At 46.0% G+C, this 15,141-nt stretch overlaps 1 protein-coding gene across 1 annotated transcript in view; it reads right to left on the bottom strand.

Moving 5' to 3' along the window:
- The window catches only part of CCDC152 (coiled-coil domain containing 152), a 32,025-nt gene extending 17,693 nt beyond the window's left edge, over nucleotides 1-14,332 (bottom strand). Inside the window, exons 1-5 of the mRNA XM_039911527.1 lie at nucleotides 14,267-14,332; nucleotides 12,363-12,453; nucleotides 8,657-8,762; nucleotides 5,391-5,459; nucleotides 1,890-1,954 (exon numbers count right to left, since the gene is read on the bottom strand). Of these exons, the coding sequence (XP_039767461.1) occupies nucleotides 1,890-1,954; nucleotides 5,391-5,459; nucleotides 8,657-8,762; nucleotides 12,363-12,449 (327 nt within the window). The 5' untranslated portion in view covers nucleotides 12,450-12,453; nucleotides 14,267-14,332. The remainder of the gene's footprint in view (nucleotides 1-1,889; nucleotides 1,955-5,390; nucleotides 5,460-8,656; nucleotides 8,763-12,362; nucleotides 12,454-14,266) is intronic.
- Between the last annotated feature and the right edge of the window lie 809 nt (nucleotides 14,333-15,141).

The raw sequence follows: 15,141 nt of genomic DNA on the forward strand, positions 1-15,141 counted from the left end.
ATCGCACTCTCCCAAGAGCTTAGTAGCGTGGCTCAGTGGAAAGAGCACGGGCTTGGGAGTCAGAGGTCATGGGTTTGAATCCTGGATCTGCCACTTGTCAGCTGTGTGACTGTGGGCAAGTCACCTCACTTCTCTGTGCCTCAGTTACCTCATCTGTAAAATGGGGATTAAGACTGTGAGCCTCCCGTGGGACAACCTGATGACCCTGTAAATCTCCCCCAGCGCTTAGAACAGTGTTCTACACATAGTAAGCGCTTAACAAATACCAACATTATTATTATTAGTAGTAGTACAGCGGTTCACACACAGTAAACGCTCAATAAATACGATCGAATGAATGCGTGGCTCAGTGGAAAGAGCCCAGGCTAGGGAGTCAGAGATCTTGGGTTCGAATCCCAGATCTTCCACTTGTCAGCTGTGTGACTGTGGGCAAGTCACTTCACTTCTCTGGGCCTCAGTTACCTCACCTGGAAAACGGGGATGAAAACTGGGAGCCTCACGTGGGATAACCTGATCACCCTGTATCTTCCCCAGAGCTTAGAATAGTGCTCTGAACATAGTAAGCGCTTAACAAATACCAACATTATGATTATTAATAGTAATACAGCACTTGGTGCACAGTAAACGTTCAATAAATACGATCGAATGAATGCGTGGCTCAGTGGAAAGAGCCCGGGCCTGGGAGTCAGAGGTCATGGGTTCGAATCCCGGCTCTTCCACTTGTCAGCTGTGTGACTGTGGGCAAGTCACTTCACTTCTCTGGGCCTCAGTTACCTCATCTGTAAAACGGGGATGAAAACTGGGAGCCCCACGTGGGACGACCTGATGACCCTGTATCTCCCCCAGCGCTTAGAACAGTGTTCTGCACATAGTAAGCGCATTAGAGATAGCAAGATTATTATTAGTAGTAGTAGTACAGCGCTTCGCACACAATAAACGCTCAATAAATACGATCGAATGAATAAATGAAGAAGGGACATCCCGGCACAAGCCAATACTTGGCTGACGGGACGGAGGGGCAGTCCCACCCTGTCGCCACCAGAGGGCGGTGCGCCCCCAGAAAGTAAACCAAAGTTAATAATGTTGGTATTTGTTAAGCGCTTACTATGTGCAGAGCACTGTTCTAAGCGCTGGGGGAAATACAGGGTCATCAGGTTGTCCCACGTGGGGCTCACACTCTTCATCCCCATTTTAAAGATGAGGGAACTGAGGCACCGAGAAGTGAAGTGACTTGTCCCCAGTCACACAGCTGCCAAGTGGCAGAGCCGGCATTCGAACCCATGACCTCTGACTCCCAAGGCCTGGCTCTTTCCACTGAGCCACGCTGCTTCTCTAACGTTGGCCAAAGGCCAGTCCAGCCATAAATGTGGCAACCAGGTTGGTGGCCACAGCGACCCCATTGGGTTTGCAGAATCACAGTCTCTTGGCGTCCGTCTCCAGCTGCATGAATTGGGCCAGAAAGTACGAATTCCTAACCCCTTTCCTTCATTCAATCGTATTTACTGAGCGCTTACTTTGGGCAGAGCACTAAGCGCTTGGAATGTACAATTCGGCAACAGGTAGAGACGATCCCTGCCCAACAACGGGCTCACAGTCTAATAATAATAATAATGTTGGTATTTGTTAAGCGCTTACTATGTGCAGAGCACCGTTCTAAGCGCTGGGGAAGATACAGGATCATCAGGTTGCCCCACGTGGGGCTCACAGTCTTCATCCCCATTTTACAGATGAGGTCACTGAGGCCCAGAGAAGTGAAGTGACTTGTCCACAGTCACACAGCTGACAAATGGCAGAGCTGGGATGTCTACCCGTGGGCGAATTCTGTAAAGATTTTGGCGTGTCCCCGGGCCAGATCCGATCACTGAAGGGTAAACCAGGCCGGACCTCACCTGCTCCTGAGCTCTCAGCTTGTCTTTCAGAACATCAGTGCCTTTCTTTAGCCGTTCATTTTCATCTGGGTAAAAAAACAACACCACAAGTATATACGATGCCATCACAGTTTATTTCCATTCATTTTCTTTTCGTAGTCATTCATTCAATCATATTTATTGAGCCCTTATTGTGGGCAGACCACTGTACTAAGCGCTTGGAAAGTACAATTCAGCCACAGATAGTATTTGTTAAGTACCTACTCTGTGTCAGGCACTGTTCCTAAGTGCGGGGGTACTAACATGCTAAGTACTAACACGCTAATCGGGTTGGACACAGTCCCTGTTCCCCCCTTCTAGACTGTGAGCCCATTGCGGGCAGGGATTGTCTCTATTTGTTGTTGAATTGTACTTTCCAAGCGCTTAGTATAGTGCCCTGCACAGAGTAAGCTCTCAATAAATACAACTGAATGAATGAATGGGGCTCACAGCCACACCTGTAATTTATTTTATATTAATATCTGCCTCCCCTTCTAGTCTGAAAGTTCGTTGTGAGCAGGGAATACGTCTGTTCTGTTGAAGTCTTCCAAGTGCTCAGTACAGTGTTCTGCACACAGTAAGTGCTCAATAAATATGATTGACTGACAGAAAGCTAATTGAGGGAGGCTTCTTGCAGGAAGTGATTTTTAGTAGGGTTTTGAAAGATGGGAATTAGTGTACTATTTATTGAGTGTCTTCTGTGTGCAGAGCACTGTACCGGGCATCTGCTGGGTGCACAGCACTAGACTAGGTATTGGCGTTAGGTTATGGATTGATGAAGAAGAATGGAGAATATCTTCAAAGAGATGAAGAACATTGTGTGCTCTGTGCAGGGGAAAGGAGAGTTCTATATAAAAGACAATTAGCAGAGTTGGCAATTTTATTTGGCATTTAAGCGCTTACTATGTGTCAGACACTAAGTGCTGGGGTAGATACAAGTCAAAAGCGGGACACAATCCCTGTCTCACATGGGGCTTCCAATCCAGGCAGGAGGGAGACCAGGTATTCAATCCCCATTTTACAGATGAAGCAAGTGAGGTACTTAGAAGTTTATTAATAATAATATTAATGATGGTATTTGTTAAATGTCTACTATGTGCCGAGCACTGTTCTAAGCACTGGGGTAGATACAAGGTAATCAGGTCGTCCCACATGGGGCTCACAGTCTTCACCCCCATTTTACAGATAAGGTAACTGAGGCACAGAGAGGTTAAATTTAGTGATTTGCCTGAGGCTACAGAGCAGGCAGTTGGAGGAGTGGGATTCAAACCCAGAACTCAAGTCCTCTGACTCCCAGGCCTGTGCTCTTTCCACTAGGCCATGCTATTTTTAATGGCAATTGTGGCCGAGGAAGGCAGCTAAGTAAAAAAGGGCTAGTTGCGGGAGAGCCATATGCTCAGCGTGGCTAGAGAAGCAGCGTGGCTCAGTGGAAAGAGCCCGGGCTTGGGAGTCAGAGGTCATGGGTTCGAATCCCAGCTCTGCCACTTGTCAGCTGTGTGACTGTGGGCAAGTCGCTTAACCTCTCTGTGTCTCACCTCATCTGTAAAATGGGGATGAAGACTGTGAACCTCACGTGGGACACCCTGATTCCCCTCTATCTACCCCAGCACTTAGAACAGTGCTCTGCACATAGTAAGTGCTTAACAAATACCAACATTATTATTATTATTCTAATAAGGCAATAAGGTACTTCCATAGGCTTCTGAGGAGGAGAGATGTGATCAGGTCCTTATTTCCTCTTCTCCCACTCCCTTCTGTGTCGCTCTTGCACTAGGATTTGCTCCCTTTATTCACCCCTCCCTCAGCCCCTTAGCACTTATGTACGTATCCATAATTTATTTAGATTAATGTCTGTCTCCCCCTCTAGACTGTAAGCTCACTGTGGACAGGGAATGTGTCCACCAACTCTGTTATACTGCACTCTCCCAAGAGCTTAGTAAGCTCGCTGTGGGCAGGGAATGTGTCTGTTATAATGCTATACTATACTCTCCCAAATGCTTAGTACAGTGCTCTGCAAATAGTAAGTGCTCACTAAATACAATTGACTGTCTTAATACAGTGTTCTGCACACAGTAAGTGCTCAATAAATACAATTGATTGATTGGTCAGAATCTGTGTGTCCCATGTGGGACCAGAACTGTGTCCAACCTGATTAACCTGTATCTACCCCAGTGCTTAGAACAGTGTTTGACACTCAATACATGCTTAACAAATATAATAATAATAATAACAATGACAATGATAATGATGACACTTGAGAACCCTGGGTCCTACCCCTGGCCTGCTGTGTGACTTCAGGTAATCACTTGACCTTTCTGGGCTTTTGTTTCCTTGTCCGTGAAACAGTCATTACATTTACGATGCATTAAGGCTGTGAGCCCCATTAGGGACGGGACTGTGTCCGGCCTGATTATCTACCCTTAGTGCTCAGAACAGGGCCTAGCACAAAAATGGTTAAAAAAATCCCATTAAAAAAATGCTTGCCTCTTCCTACTTTGCAAGGAAGTTGTGAGGTTGAAAATCAATCAACCAAGAATACTTACCGAGCACCTACTACACTGTATGCAGAGCACAGAACTAAATGTTTGAGAGAGTAGAATGGAATTAGATGTGTAGTCTAGCAGGGGGACAGACACTAAAATGAATTACAAAAGTGCTTCAGGGATTTGTATGTACTTCAGGGATTTGTATGCATCCAAGTTAGTCAATAGTATCTATTGAGCGCTTATTGTCTGCAGAACACTGTACTAAGCCCTTAGGAGAGTATAATAAAAGAATATAACAGACAAATTCCCTGCCCACAAGGAGTTTACAGCTTAGAAAGGGAGACCAACTGCTTAGGTGGCGTGGAATTGCAGAAGTGACAGATGGGAGAGATAGAAATCAGGTGGGAAGATGAGCAATTAATTGGGGATGGCTTTCTGGAGGGGGTATGATTTCCAAAGGGGTTTGAACATGGGGAGATCAGTGATCTGCCTGATCTCCCCATTTTATATCCCTCTGCCAAATGCCCTTTCAGTATTTCCACAGTACCTTAATCATCTGGATACATCCATGTTCCACGATACATCACATATTGTGGATTTAGCAATATAATCTATTACTCCCTCCTGTCTGTAATTTATTTTATCAACCATCACTTTCGCTAGATTTTAAGGACTTTGAGGGAGGGATCATCTCTATTAATTCTATTATGTTCTCCCATGTTCTTAGTATTATGTTCTGCACAGAGTAGGTGCCCAATATATACTATTGATCGATGACTAATTTTTGTCCTCACAAAACCCTGGTGAAACCCCCATTTTACAGACAAAAAAATTTTAAGTGCCTTGATTTAGGTCAAGGAGCAGGTCAGAGGAAGCACTCAAGGTCTACTGACTCCTCGTCTTTTCCACTACTTCTAAAATATCTCTAAGCATACAAGATCAAATAATATCACTAATGGAACGATTTAGAGCACATTAGTACTTGCTTCTCATTTACCTTTCAAGTTGCACTGATATTCTATAGTTTGCTCCAGGCCTTTTATCACATTCTGGAAGGAAGCACATTCTAAAAATGGAAAAGGAACCAATTCACAAGAACTGAAGTAGTTAAGAAGGCATAAGATAAGAAGGAAATATAAATCATTAATTAAAAAAGGCTATTTCAGAGAAAACTCTCCTAGATTTCACAAAGTGATAAAATTCACAACTTGATCATATCAGTTTTAGTAGTCAGGAATGTACTTTTTGAGGCACATATAAACTTTGTTTACTTTGACAGTGGTATGTTTCTGAATCCGAAAGCAGTAGAAGATAGCTTTAAAAGCTGTAAAAGCTATTTCAAAATTTAGGATTAATTTCCCCTTCATATTCCTGCGTCGGCACCCAATACATTTAGGGCAATCTGAAGAAGAAACTTTGAAGAACTTTGAAGAAACACGTCCTCTTCAGATACGGTCAGTTTTAAAACATAAAGGTTCGGTACCCAGAGAAGTTCACATTCACAAAACTCTGGTTATTAGACTTACACCTTGATCAACATCCTTCATATGCACAAAATGTACAACATATGCTAATCAGATTGCTGTGCAATATGTGATGAATATTCCCTATTTCCTCGACGGCATCAATCCAAAAGGCACGTGGAAAACGTATTATGGTGGACTGAATCACTCTTTTTGAAGTGTTCAAGTACCAACGCAATCGTGGGTTTTAGACTCAGAAGCCCATTCATTCATTCAATAGTATTTATTGAGCACTTACTTTGTGCAGAGCACTGTACTAAACACTTGGAATGTACAATTCGGCAACAGATAGAGCAATCCCGGCCCAATGACGGGCTCACAGAAAGGCTTTGTGAGATCGGGGCTGATTGACATTGAAAAAAAATAAAAAATAAAAAATATTCATTGCACTCCAGAGGAAAAGAGGGGGCAGGGAGGTCAGCCAAGACCTGTCGGCTATCTCTATGACAGACCCAGTAATCATGGATGAACCAGGTTCCCAAGCAGACAACTGGCCAAAGCCAAGATTTAATAAGTATTATAAGGAGGGAAAAAATACCAACAGAGAGATACAAAGGCTGAGGTTTACCCCTATCTGTCTCCCAATGGGAGGTTAGACTGACAGAGAACGAGGCACAGGAGGAAGCAGGAGCAGAAGCACTAGGGCTGGATATCCTGCAAGCTAGATAATTAGCTCCTGAAGAGTCCTGAAAGGAAAGTTTAGGTTTTGTCTAGCAGAACAATTTTAATAAGGAACTTGTTAGTGCAATGTAATTTTAACTTGTGAACACAAGATGGGCTCCTTGCAATATGTTTCAATATTAAATGGGACTCCTTCTTTCCCTATATACTTTTTTTCTTCCCCCAAAATATTAAAAAAGCCAGACCTCAGGCTTTATAGGATACTTTAGGATCTGACAGTGATCTGCTTTAACAGACCTTTGTTCTGGACCATCAAACTCCACTATTTCCTTTGATTTGAACCTCCTAGCGGTTCTTATTCTAGATCAAAAAAGACCACAAGAATACAGCTCATTTTGTGCCCTGTACATTAGTTGCAGTAGCTTTCTGACTGGGGAGGTGCATGGACTTCAATTCCAAAACTTTTTAAGTTTCTTGCATTTTAAATCAAGGTTCGCTAACCAGAATCTGTCCAACTTCATCACTATTCTGACATCTGCACTTTGGCTGTACCCTCTCTACCGAACTCTTGGATGGTGAGTGCTTGGGTGGAGTGGCACTCTGAAGCAGTAACGGCCTAAAATATAAAGATGAAAAACTTAAAAAAGGGAGTATTATTCTTACGATTTTTGGCATTGGGTGAGGACTTACCCTGTGCCAGGCATGGTTCAGAGCAAGAGGGAAGCGATGACGAACATTTGATAATAATAATAATAATAATCATGGCATTTGTTAAGCGCTTACTATGTGCAAAGCACTGTTCTAAGCGCTGGGGGGATGCAAGGTAATCACATTGTCCCACGTGGGGCTCACAGTCTTCATCCCCATTTTACAGATGAGGTAACTGAGGCCCAGAGAAGTGAAGTGACTTGCCCAAAGTCACACAGCTGACAAGTGGCAGAGCCGGGATTAGAACCCGTGACTTCTGACTCCCAAGCCCGTGCTCTTTCCACTGAGCCACGCTGCTTCTGAATGTTTGATCAGAATGTTTGATCTGAAATATTCTGACCCCAAGGGGGCTAACAATCTCAAAGAGGTATTCATTCATCCTTTCATTCAATCATATTTATTGAGGGCTTACTGCGTGCAGAGCACTGTACTAAGCGCTTGGAAAGTACAATTCGGCAAGAGATAGAGACAATCCCTACCCAACAATGGGCTCGCAGTCTAGATGGGGGAGACGGACAACAAAACAATACAAGTAATCACGCATCAACAGCATACAGGCATCAATAGCAAGGTAGAGGGTGGAAGACAGTGGTAGGACATACGTAGTGGGAAAGAAATAACATTATAAAGCATAACAAATACTGAGAGAGCTAGCACTCCAATAGTATTTATTGTACTTTCCAAGAGCTTAGTACAGTGCTCTGCACAGAGTAAGCGCTCAATAAATACGATTGAATGAATTGAGAACCGACTGGATGTAGAGCACTGTTGGGAGACTACAACAGTTAGCAGACATGGTCCCGGCTGACAAGGATAATCAAGGAGGAAGACGCGAAAATAAATTACGGCTAGAAGATAGTAATGACGGAAATAATCGGGTAAATGTGAGCACACCAGTACTTAGCTGGAGAAGCAGTGTGGCTTAGTAGATACAGCATGGGGTGGGGAGTGAGAAGTACCTGGATTCTGCAAAATGGGGATTAAGGCTGTGAGCCCCACAGGACGTGAGCCGTGTTCAATTTGATTCTTTTTTAAAAATGCTATTTGGCAATCCCTTACTATGTGCCAGACACTATACTAAGCCATGGGACAGATACAAGATAAACAGGTTGGTCTTACATGGGGCTCACGGTTTTAATCTCCATTTTACAGATGTGGAAACTGAGGCACAAAGAAGTTGAGTGACTTGCCCAAGGGTCACAGACTAGTCAACTGGTAGAACCAGAATTAGAACCTAGGTTCTTTGAATCCCAGGGCCATGCTCTATCCAGTAGGCCATGCTGCTTATCTTCTATCTACCTCAGGGCTTAGTACAGTCCCTGGAACAGAGTAAGTGCTTAACAAATATCCTAAAAAAAACCCAGATATGGCAAAATAGAATACTATTTAAGGCAGCAACTGATTTTCTTACCTTCTTTAAGATAATTCTCTCTTGTTTGGGTCAATTTCAACAATGAGTTAGACTTGTCCAGCTGAATATTCAGGATATTATTCTTTCCACTGACTTCTAACACTTTCTGTGGGAAGAGTTATTTAGTTCAGTGCCAAATTAAAATGAAAACATTCAGAAGTCAGAAAAAAACATTTCCAGCCCATTTACCCACCGCTGTCCTCCCACTTTCACTGCGGAAGAGAGGCCTTGGGGCCTAGTGGAAAGAATACAGGTCTGAGAATCAGAGGACCTGGATGTCCGTTAAAGCTCTGCCATTTCTGTGTGACCTAAAGCAAGTCACTTAGCCTTTCAGGGCCTACTTTTCATCCTCTGTAAAATGGCGAAGATAATCGTTATCTCACGGATGTTCTGAGATACCTGCTTAATACCTGTTCTCCCTCCTACTTAAAATGTGAGCTCCATCAATAAACCAATCAATCATTGATATTTATTGGGTGCTTACTGTTTGTAGAGGACTGTACTGAGCACATGGGAGAGCACTATACAGCAGAGTGGGAAGACATATTCCCTGCCCACGATGAGCTGACAGTCTAGAGGGGGACAGGGACTATGTCCAGGCTGATTAACTCGAATCTATGTAAGCACTTAAATATAATAACAATAACAACAATAATAATAATGATAATAATACTGTGAAGACAAGAGTTACATTCAGTTCTTCTACAGCCCAGTGGTTGCGTTCTTACAAAAGCCCAGGTTACAGAAAACTAGTACCATTTTCCAGAAGCACACACCTGTCACTTAGTACAGTGTTTTGCACACAGTAAGCACCAATAAATACAATTGAATGAATTCCTTCTGACCTGGACTATTGGATGAACATTCCCTATTCCCTAACAACACTCTAGCCAATAAGGGCCGTGAAAACGCATGTTGAAGCAGGAGTAAGGGGAAATGATAATAATAATAATAATTACTATGTGTCAAGTAGTGTTTTGAGTGCTGGGGTAAATACAATGTTGGTATTTGTTAAGCACTTACTATGTGTCAAGCACTGTTCTAAGCGCTGGGGTAGATACAAGGTAATCAGGTTGTCCCACGTAGGGCTCACAGTCTTCATCCCCATTTTACAGATGAGGGAACTGAGGCCCAGAGAAGTTAAGTGACTTGCCCAAGGTCACACAGCTGACAAGGGGAGAGCCAGGACCTCCGACTCCCAAGCCTGTGGTCTTTCCACTGAGCCCTGATGGGATGGTGCTTTGGAAAATAAAAGAGCTGTGGACATTGTGAAAACACAAACTCATGTCTTGAGCTTAACTGCCTGAGAAGGCCACCTCTAACCCAAATTTTCATTTTGGCCTAAAAAAAAAGACATCAATGATGGGGGAAGAGGGATGAAGGAAAGGGAGGAGAGGTGAAAAACTGGTAAATATGAAATCCTGAGAGGTTACTAGCAATTTGTATTTGCACAGAGATTTTATTTTCCTCAAGTGCTTTCATATTACACTGAGTTCTCCGACGTGACGGGGTGGTGCTCTTGCAAAACCCTGCAGTAAGGAAAGTTCGGGTTGTGGTACTCCATGTCCAATGCCATGTTTATGTGCCGACTGTTTCTTCTGACAGTGAGTCCTTTGTTTCACCTTGTCATAAAAATGTTCCCTAATTCCCCAACACTGTTCCAGCCAAAATGCACCACGTAAACATATGTTATGGCAGAACTAAATGTAACTCTTTTTGTCCTCACCACTCATCCCTGCGAGGAGAGGAGAGACAGGTTCTGAGAAGCAGCATGGCCTATTGGAAAGAGCACGGGGCTGGAAGTCAAGAGGACCTGGGTTCTAATCCTGACTTGGCCACTTGTCTGCTAGGTGACTTTGGGCAAGTCACTTCACTTCTCTGAGCCTTAGTTTCCTCATCTGTCAAAATGGCGATTAAGACTGTGAGCCCTACGTGGGACAGGGACTGCGGCCGACAAGACTGTCTTGTATCTACCCCAGCACTTAGTACCGAGCCTGGCACATAGTAAAAGCTTAACAAAGACCATTAAGAAATTTACCCTCATTTTACGGAGGAGAAAACTGAGGCACAGAAAGGTTAAGTGAATTGTGTGAGGTCACACAGCAGGCTAGTGGAGGAGCCAGGACTAGAGTTCAGGCCTCCTGGCTTCCCAATGCACCTTCTTTCCACTAAAGCACATTGTAAGGAGAAAATCAGTGGGGAGGAAAGAGAAAAAGGAATGGGAAAGAAAAGAGAGCCAGTTGAGGCAGGGAGAAGACTGAGTTTACAGAACTTCTCCCTGGTCTTCTGCCTGCTTTTACGCTAGCTCTGCCTAACTAATTTCATTCAGATTCCAGACTTGTGAGCTTATTTCCTTCCCCTTCAACTCTCTGGGCCCTGCTTCCTTTTGTTTTTGCTCCTCTTCTTTCTCCTCTCCCCATACTCCACTTCATATGATTATTATTGGTAATAATAATAATATTAATGATATTTGGTAAATGCTTACTATGTGTCAAGTAGTGTTTTGAGTGCTGGGGTAAATACAAGTTCATCAGGTTGGATGCAGTCCTTGTCCCATATGGGACTCACAGCCTAAGTAGGAGTGAGAACAGGTATTCTACTCTCTAATGTACCTTTGCTGTTTGATCATGGAAGAGTTTGAAAGAGCAAAAGTCACTTCCATGGCAATTAGTTGGGCTTCCCAAGTGTGAAGCAGCCTGGCCTAGTGGATAAAGCTTGGCCCTGGAGAGAGAGGACCTGAGTTCTAACCGCGGGCTCTGCCACCTGCCTGCTGTATGACCTTGGATAAATCACTCGACTTCTCTGGGCCTCAATTTCCTCAAATGCAAAATGGAGATTCAATACCTGTTTCCCCTCCTACTTGACTGTAAGCCCCATGTGGGACAGGGATTGCATCTGGCCTGACTCACTTGTATCTACCTCTGTGCTGAGAACAGTGTTTGACACATAGTAAGTGCTTACCAAAAAACAAACTGTGCCCTCTTCCACAGCTGCTTCTTCAGACCCTGGCTCCCAGAGAAATTTCTGAGCTGCCATGTGGTGGTGTGCTGTGGGGTGCCTATAGAAATACCACCTAACACCCTAAACTATTCCCATTATTTCACTATAACCCCTTAAAATGAAAGAATCACACATGCATGGTAGCACATTAATATCTGTGAGCTGCTCCAGAACCCAGCGGGGGATGCCGGCTGTGCATAGGACCCCAGCGCTCTCTCTCAACCACCACTGCACGGGCACTAATAATAGCAGAACTGGGAGAAAAGCATTAGACAGGGGAAAATCCATATGAAGGGAGAATTAGTCACAGCCTTTAAGCTGTAACTCTCCTTCCCCCAGGTTAGAGCACTGCTCCTTTGTACCTCAGCTGATTGCTGCAGGAAAAGGAGACCAGAAACTGTGGAGAGGAAGGAGAAACAAAGAGAGGGCCCTGCTGCTAAGACACGGCTCTGCCTCTCCTTCAAACTGGTGGATTCCTTTTAGAGACAACCCTCCCTGTCTTGCATTTTTCTCCCCGTTCAATCAATCAATGAGTGGTTTTTAGTGCGCATCTACTGAGTGTAGGGCACTGTATTAAGTGTGTGGGAAATTACATCATAAAAAACAACATTCTTTCCATGACCTCAATGGATCAAAATGACCAGAGATCAGGACAAACATCACGTGCGCCGGTAAAGCATCTGCTAGCCCCACAGGTTGGCTTTACCTTTTCGATCTCAGAAAAGTCATCTATCAGTTTGTCCAGGTCCACCCGGTGTCTGCTCTCCGGACCTGCATGCCCGAGGTCACTCATGGCTCTGGAAAATGAACAAAGGTCCACACATGAAAAAGAATGGACACGGTGGCCTCGGAATTTGTGATTCCCAATGGCTGCAAAAGCCTCCTTTCTGCCCTGCCTTTCCTGCTCCACTTCAAAGGGTACTGAACTTTGGGTCTGCAGAGCTACATGAGCAGAACGTAGGGAAATGAGGACCAACCTCTTGTTTTTAGTTTGTGCCTCATTTGTTCAAAGCAGTCCCTTAGAAATAGCTGCATGAAAAATGCAGTGCCTGAGAGTCACCAGATCAAAGAGGTAGGAATATCTTTGGTCTGCTGGGTGACCTTGGACAAGTCACTTAACTCATCTGTGCCTCAGTTTCCTCAACTAGAAAATAGGGACAAGATACCAGTTCTCCCTACCTCAGAGATAGGGACTGTGCCTGATCAGATTAATCTAAACCACGCTGACTCGATGACGGGATGCGGAACCTGCCTGTTCCACCCAAGGAGGAACGTGTACCCCGGATGGCCAGGGGCAGGGGTGTGGTGGGGTACACAGGTGGTGGAGCTTTCAGTGACATGGGGTGTGCGTCCAAGGCCACCTGGGGAAAGGCTGGGGAAGACTGATACCCTCCATTCTTAATGTGCAGGCCTGGACCTTGTAATCTGGGGGAGAGGCCCAGCAACTCCCCAGTGCAGCTGACCCCTGCCTTTGGCCTCTCTGTCCCTTCCCCTCAGCCTCCCCTTCGCCTCTCCGTCCCTTAGCTTCTCTTTCCCTTAACTACCCCTTCCTGTCGGCCCTACTCCCCTGTCCTTTCCCTCTGCCTCCCCCTCGCCTCAGCACCCCCCTCTTCCCTTCAGTCTCCCCCTCGCTTCAGCACCCCTTCTCCTTCCCTTCAGCTTTCCCCTAACCTTGATTCCTCTCCCTTTCCCTTCTTCTAAGCCTCTCCTTCTCCTCAGTGTCAAGTGCTTTCCCCTTGGCCTCCCCCTCTGCCTCTTCCCTTCAGCCTCCCCCTCGCTTCAGCACCTCCTCTCCTTGCCTTCGGCCTTCCCCACCTCAACTCCTCTCTCCTTCCCTTCCCCTCAGCCTCCCCCTTGCCCCAGTGTCCCCTGCTTTTCCCTCGGCCTTCCTCTCAACCTCTTCCCTTCAGCCTCACCTTCAGCTTCATGGCCCCTTCTCCTTCCCTTCAGCCTTCCCCAACCTCCCCTCCTTCCCTTCAGCCTCCCCTCCCCTCCGCCTCTCCCCTTCCTTCACCTACTAGTCCTTTCCCTTCCCCTCAGCCTCCCCCATGAGCCTCAGCGTCCTTTCCCTTCACCTCAGCCTCTTCCCTCTCCCTTCCTCTCAGCCTCCCCATAGCCTCAGCCTCTTCCCTCTCCCTTGCCCTCAGCCTCCCCCTCGCCTTAGTCTCTTCCCTCTCCCCTGCCCTCAGCCTCCCCCTTGCCTCAGCCTCTTCCCTCTCCCTTGCCCTCAGCCTCCTCCCCCTCCCTTCTCCTCAGCTTTCCCCTCACCTCAGCCTCTTCCCTTCAGCCTCCTCCATGAGCCTCAACGTCCTTTCCTTTCCCCTCAGCGTCCTTTCCCTTCCCCATGAGCCTCTTCCCTCTCCCTTGCCCTCGGCCTCCTCACCTCAGCCTCTTCCCTCTCCCTTCCCCCTCACCTCAGCCTCTTCCCTTTCCCTTCCCCTCAGCCTCCTCCATTAACCTCAACGTCCTTTCCCTTCCCCTCAGCATCTTTTCCCTTCCCCATGATCCCCTTCCCTCTCCCTTGCCCTCAGCCTCCCCCATGAGCCTCAGCGTCCTCTCCCTTGCCCCCAGAGGCTCCGCCATAAGCCTCCTGGCCAGGCCCGGGCCCACCTTCCTGTGGGTCCCCGGGGGCGGCCTCAGGAGCCAGCCCTCCTCCTCCTCTTTTTCCTCCTCCTCTTTTTCCTCCTCCTCTTTTTCCTCCTCCTCTTTTTCCTCCTCCTCTTTTTCCTCCTCCTCCTCCTCCTCCCACACCCCCTAGCGGCCCCGGCCGGAAACCTCAACCCCCCCCACCTAATAATAATAATGTTGGTATTTGTTAAACGCTTACTATGTGCAGAGCACTGTTCTAAGCGCTGGGGGAGATGCAAGGTAATCAGGTTGTCCCACGTGAGGCTCACAGTTAATCCCCATTTTACAGATGAGGTAACTGAGGCACAGAGAAGTTAAGTGACTTGTCCACAGTCACACAGCTGTCAAGTGTCACCTGCCTTCTCCCCATTGACCACTCCCCCCCCATAATAAGAATTCATTCACTCAATAGTATTTACTGAGTGCTTATTCTGTGCAGAGCACTGTATAATAATGATGGTATTTGTTAAGCGCTTAGAGAAGCAGCGTGGCTCAGCAGAAAGAGCATGGGCTGGGGAGTCAGAGGTCATGGGTTTGAATCCCCGCTCCGCCACTTGTCAGCTGGGTGACTGTGGGCAAGTCACTTCACTTCTCTGGGCCTCAGTTCCCTCATCTGGAAAATGGGGATTAAGACTGTGAGCCTCATGTGGGACAACCTGATTACCCTGTGTCTACCCCAGCACTTAGAACAGTGTTGTGCACATAGTAAGCACTTAAAAAATACCAACATTATTATTACCATGTGCCAAGCACTTTTCTAGGCACTGGTATAGATACAAGGTGATCAGGTTGTCCCAAGTGGGGCTCACAGTCTTCATCCCCGTTTGGCAGATGAGGTAACTGAGGCACAGAGAAGT

Source organism: Ornithorhynchus anatinus, chromosome 3 (genome assembly GCF_004115215.2).
Source record: "Ornithorhynchus anatinus isolate Pmale09 chromosome 3, mOrnAna1.pri.v4, whole genome shotgun sequence".
Classification (NCBI taxonomy): domain Eukaryota; kingdom Metazoa; phylum Chordata; class Mammalia; order Monotremata; family Ornithorhynchidae; genus Ornithorhynchus; species Ornithorhynchus anatinus.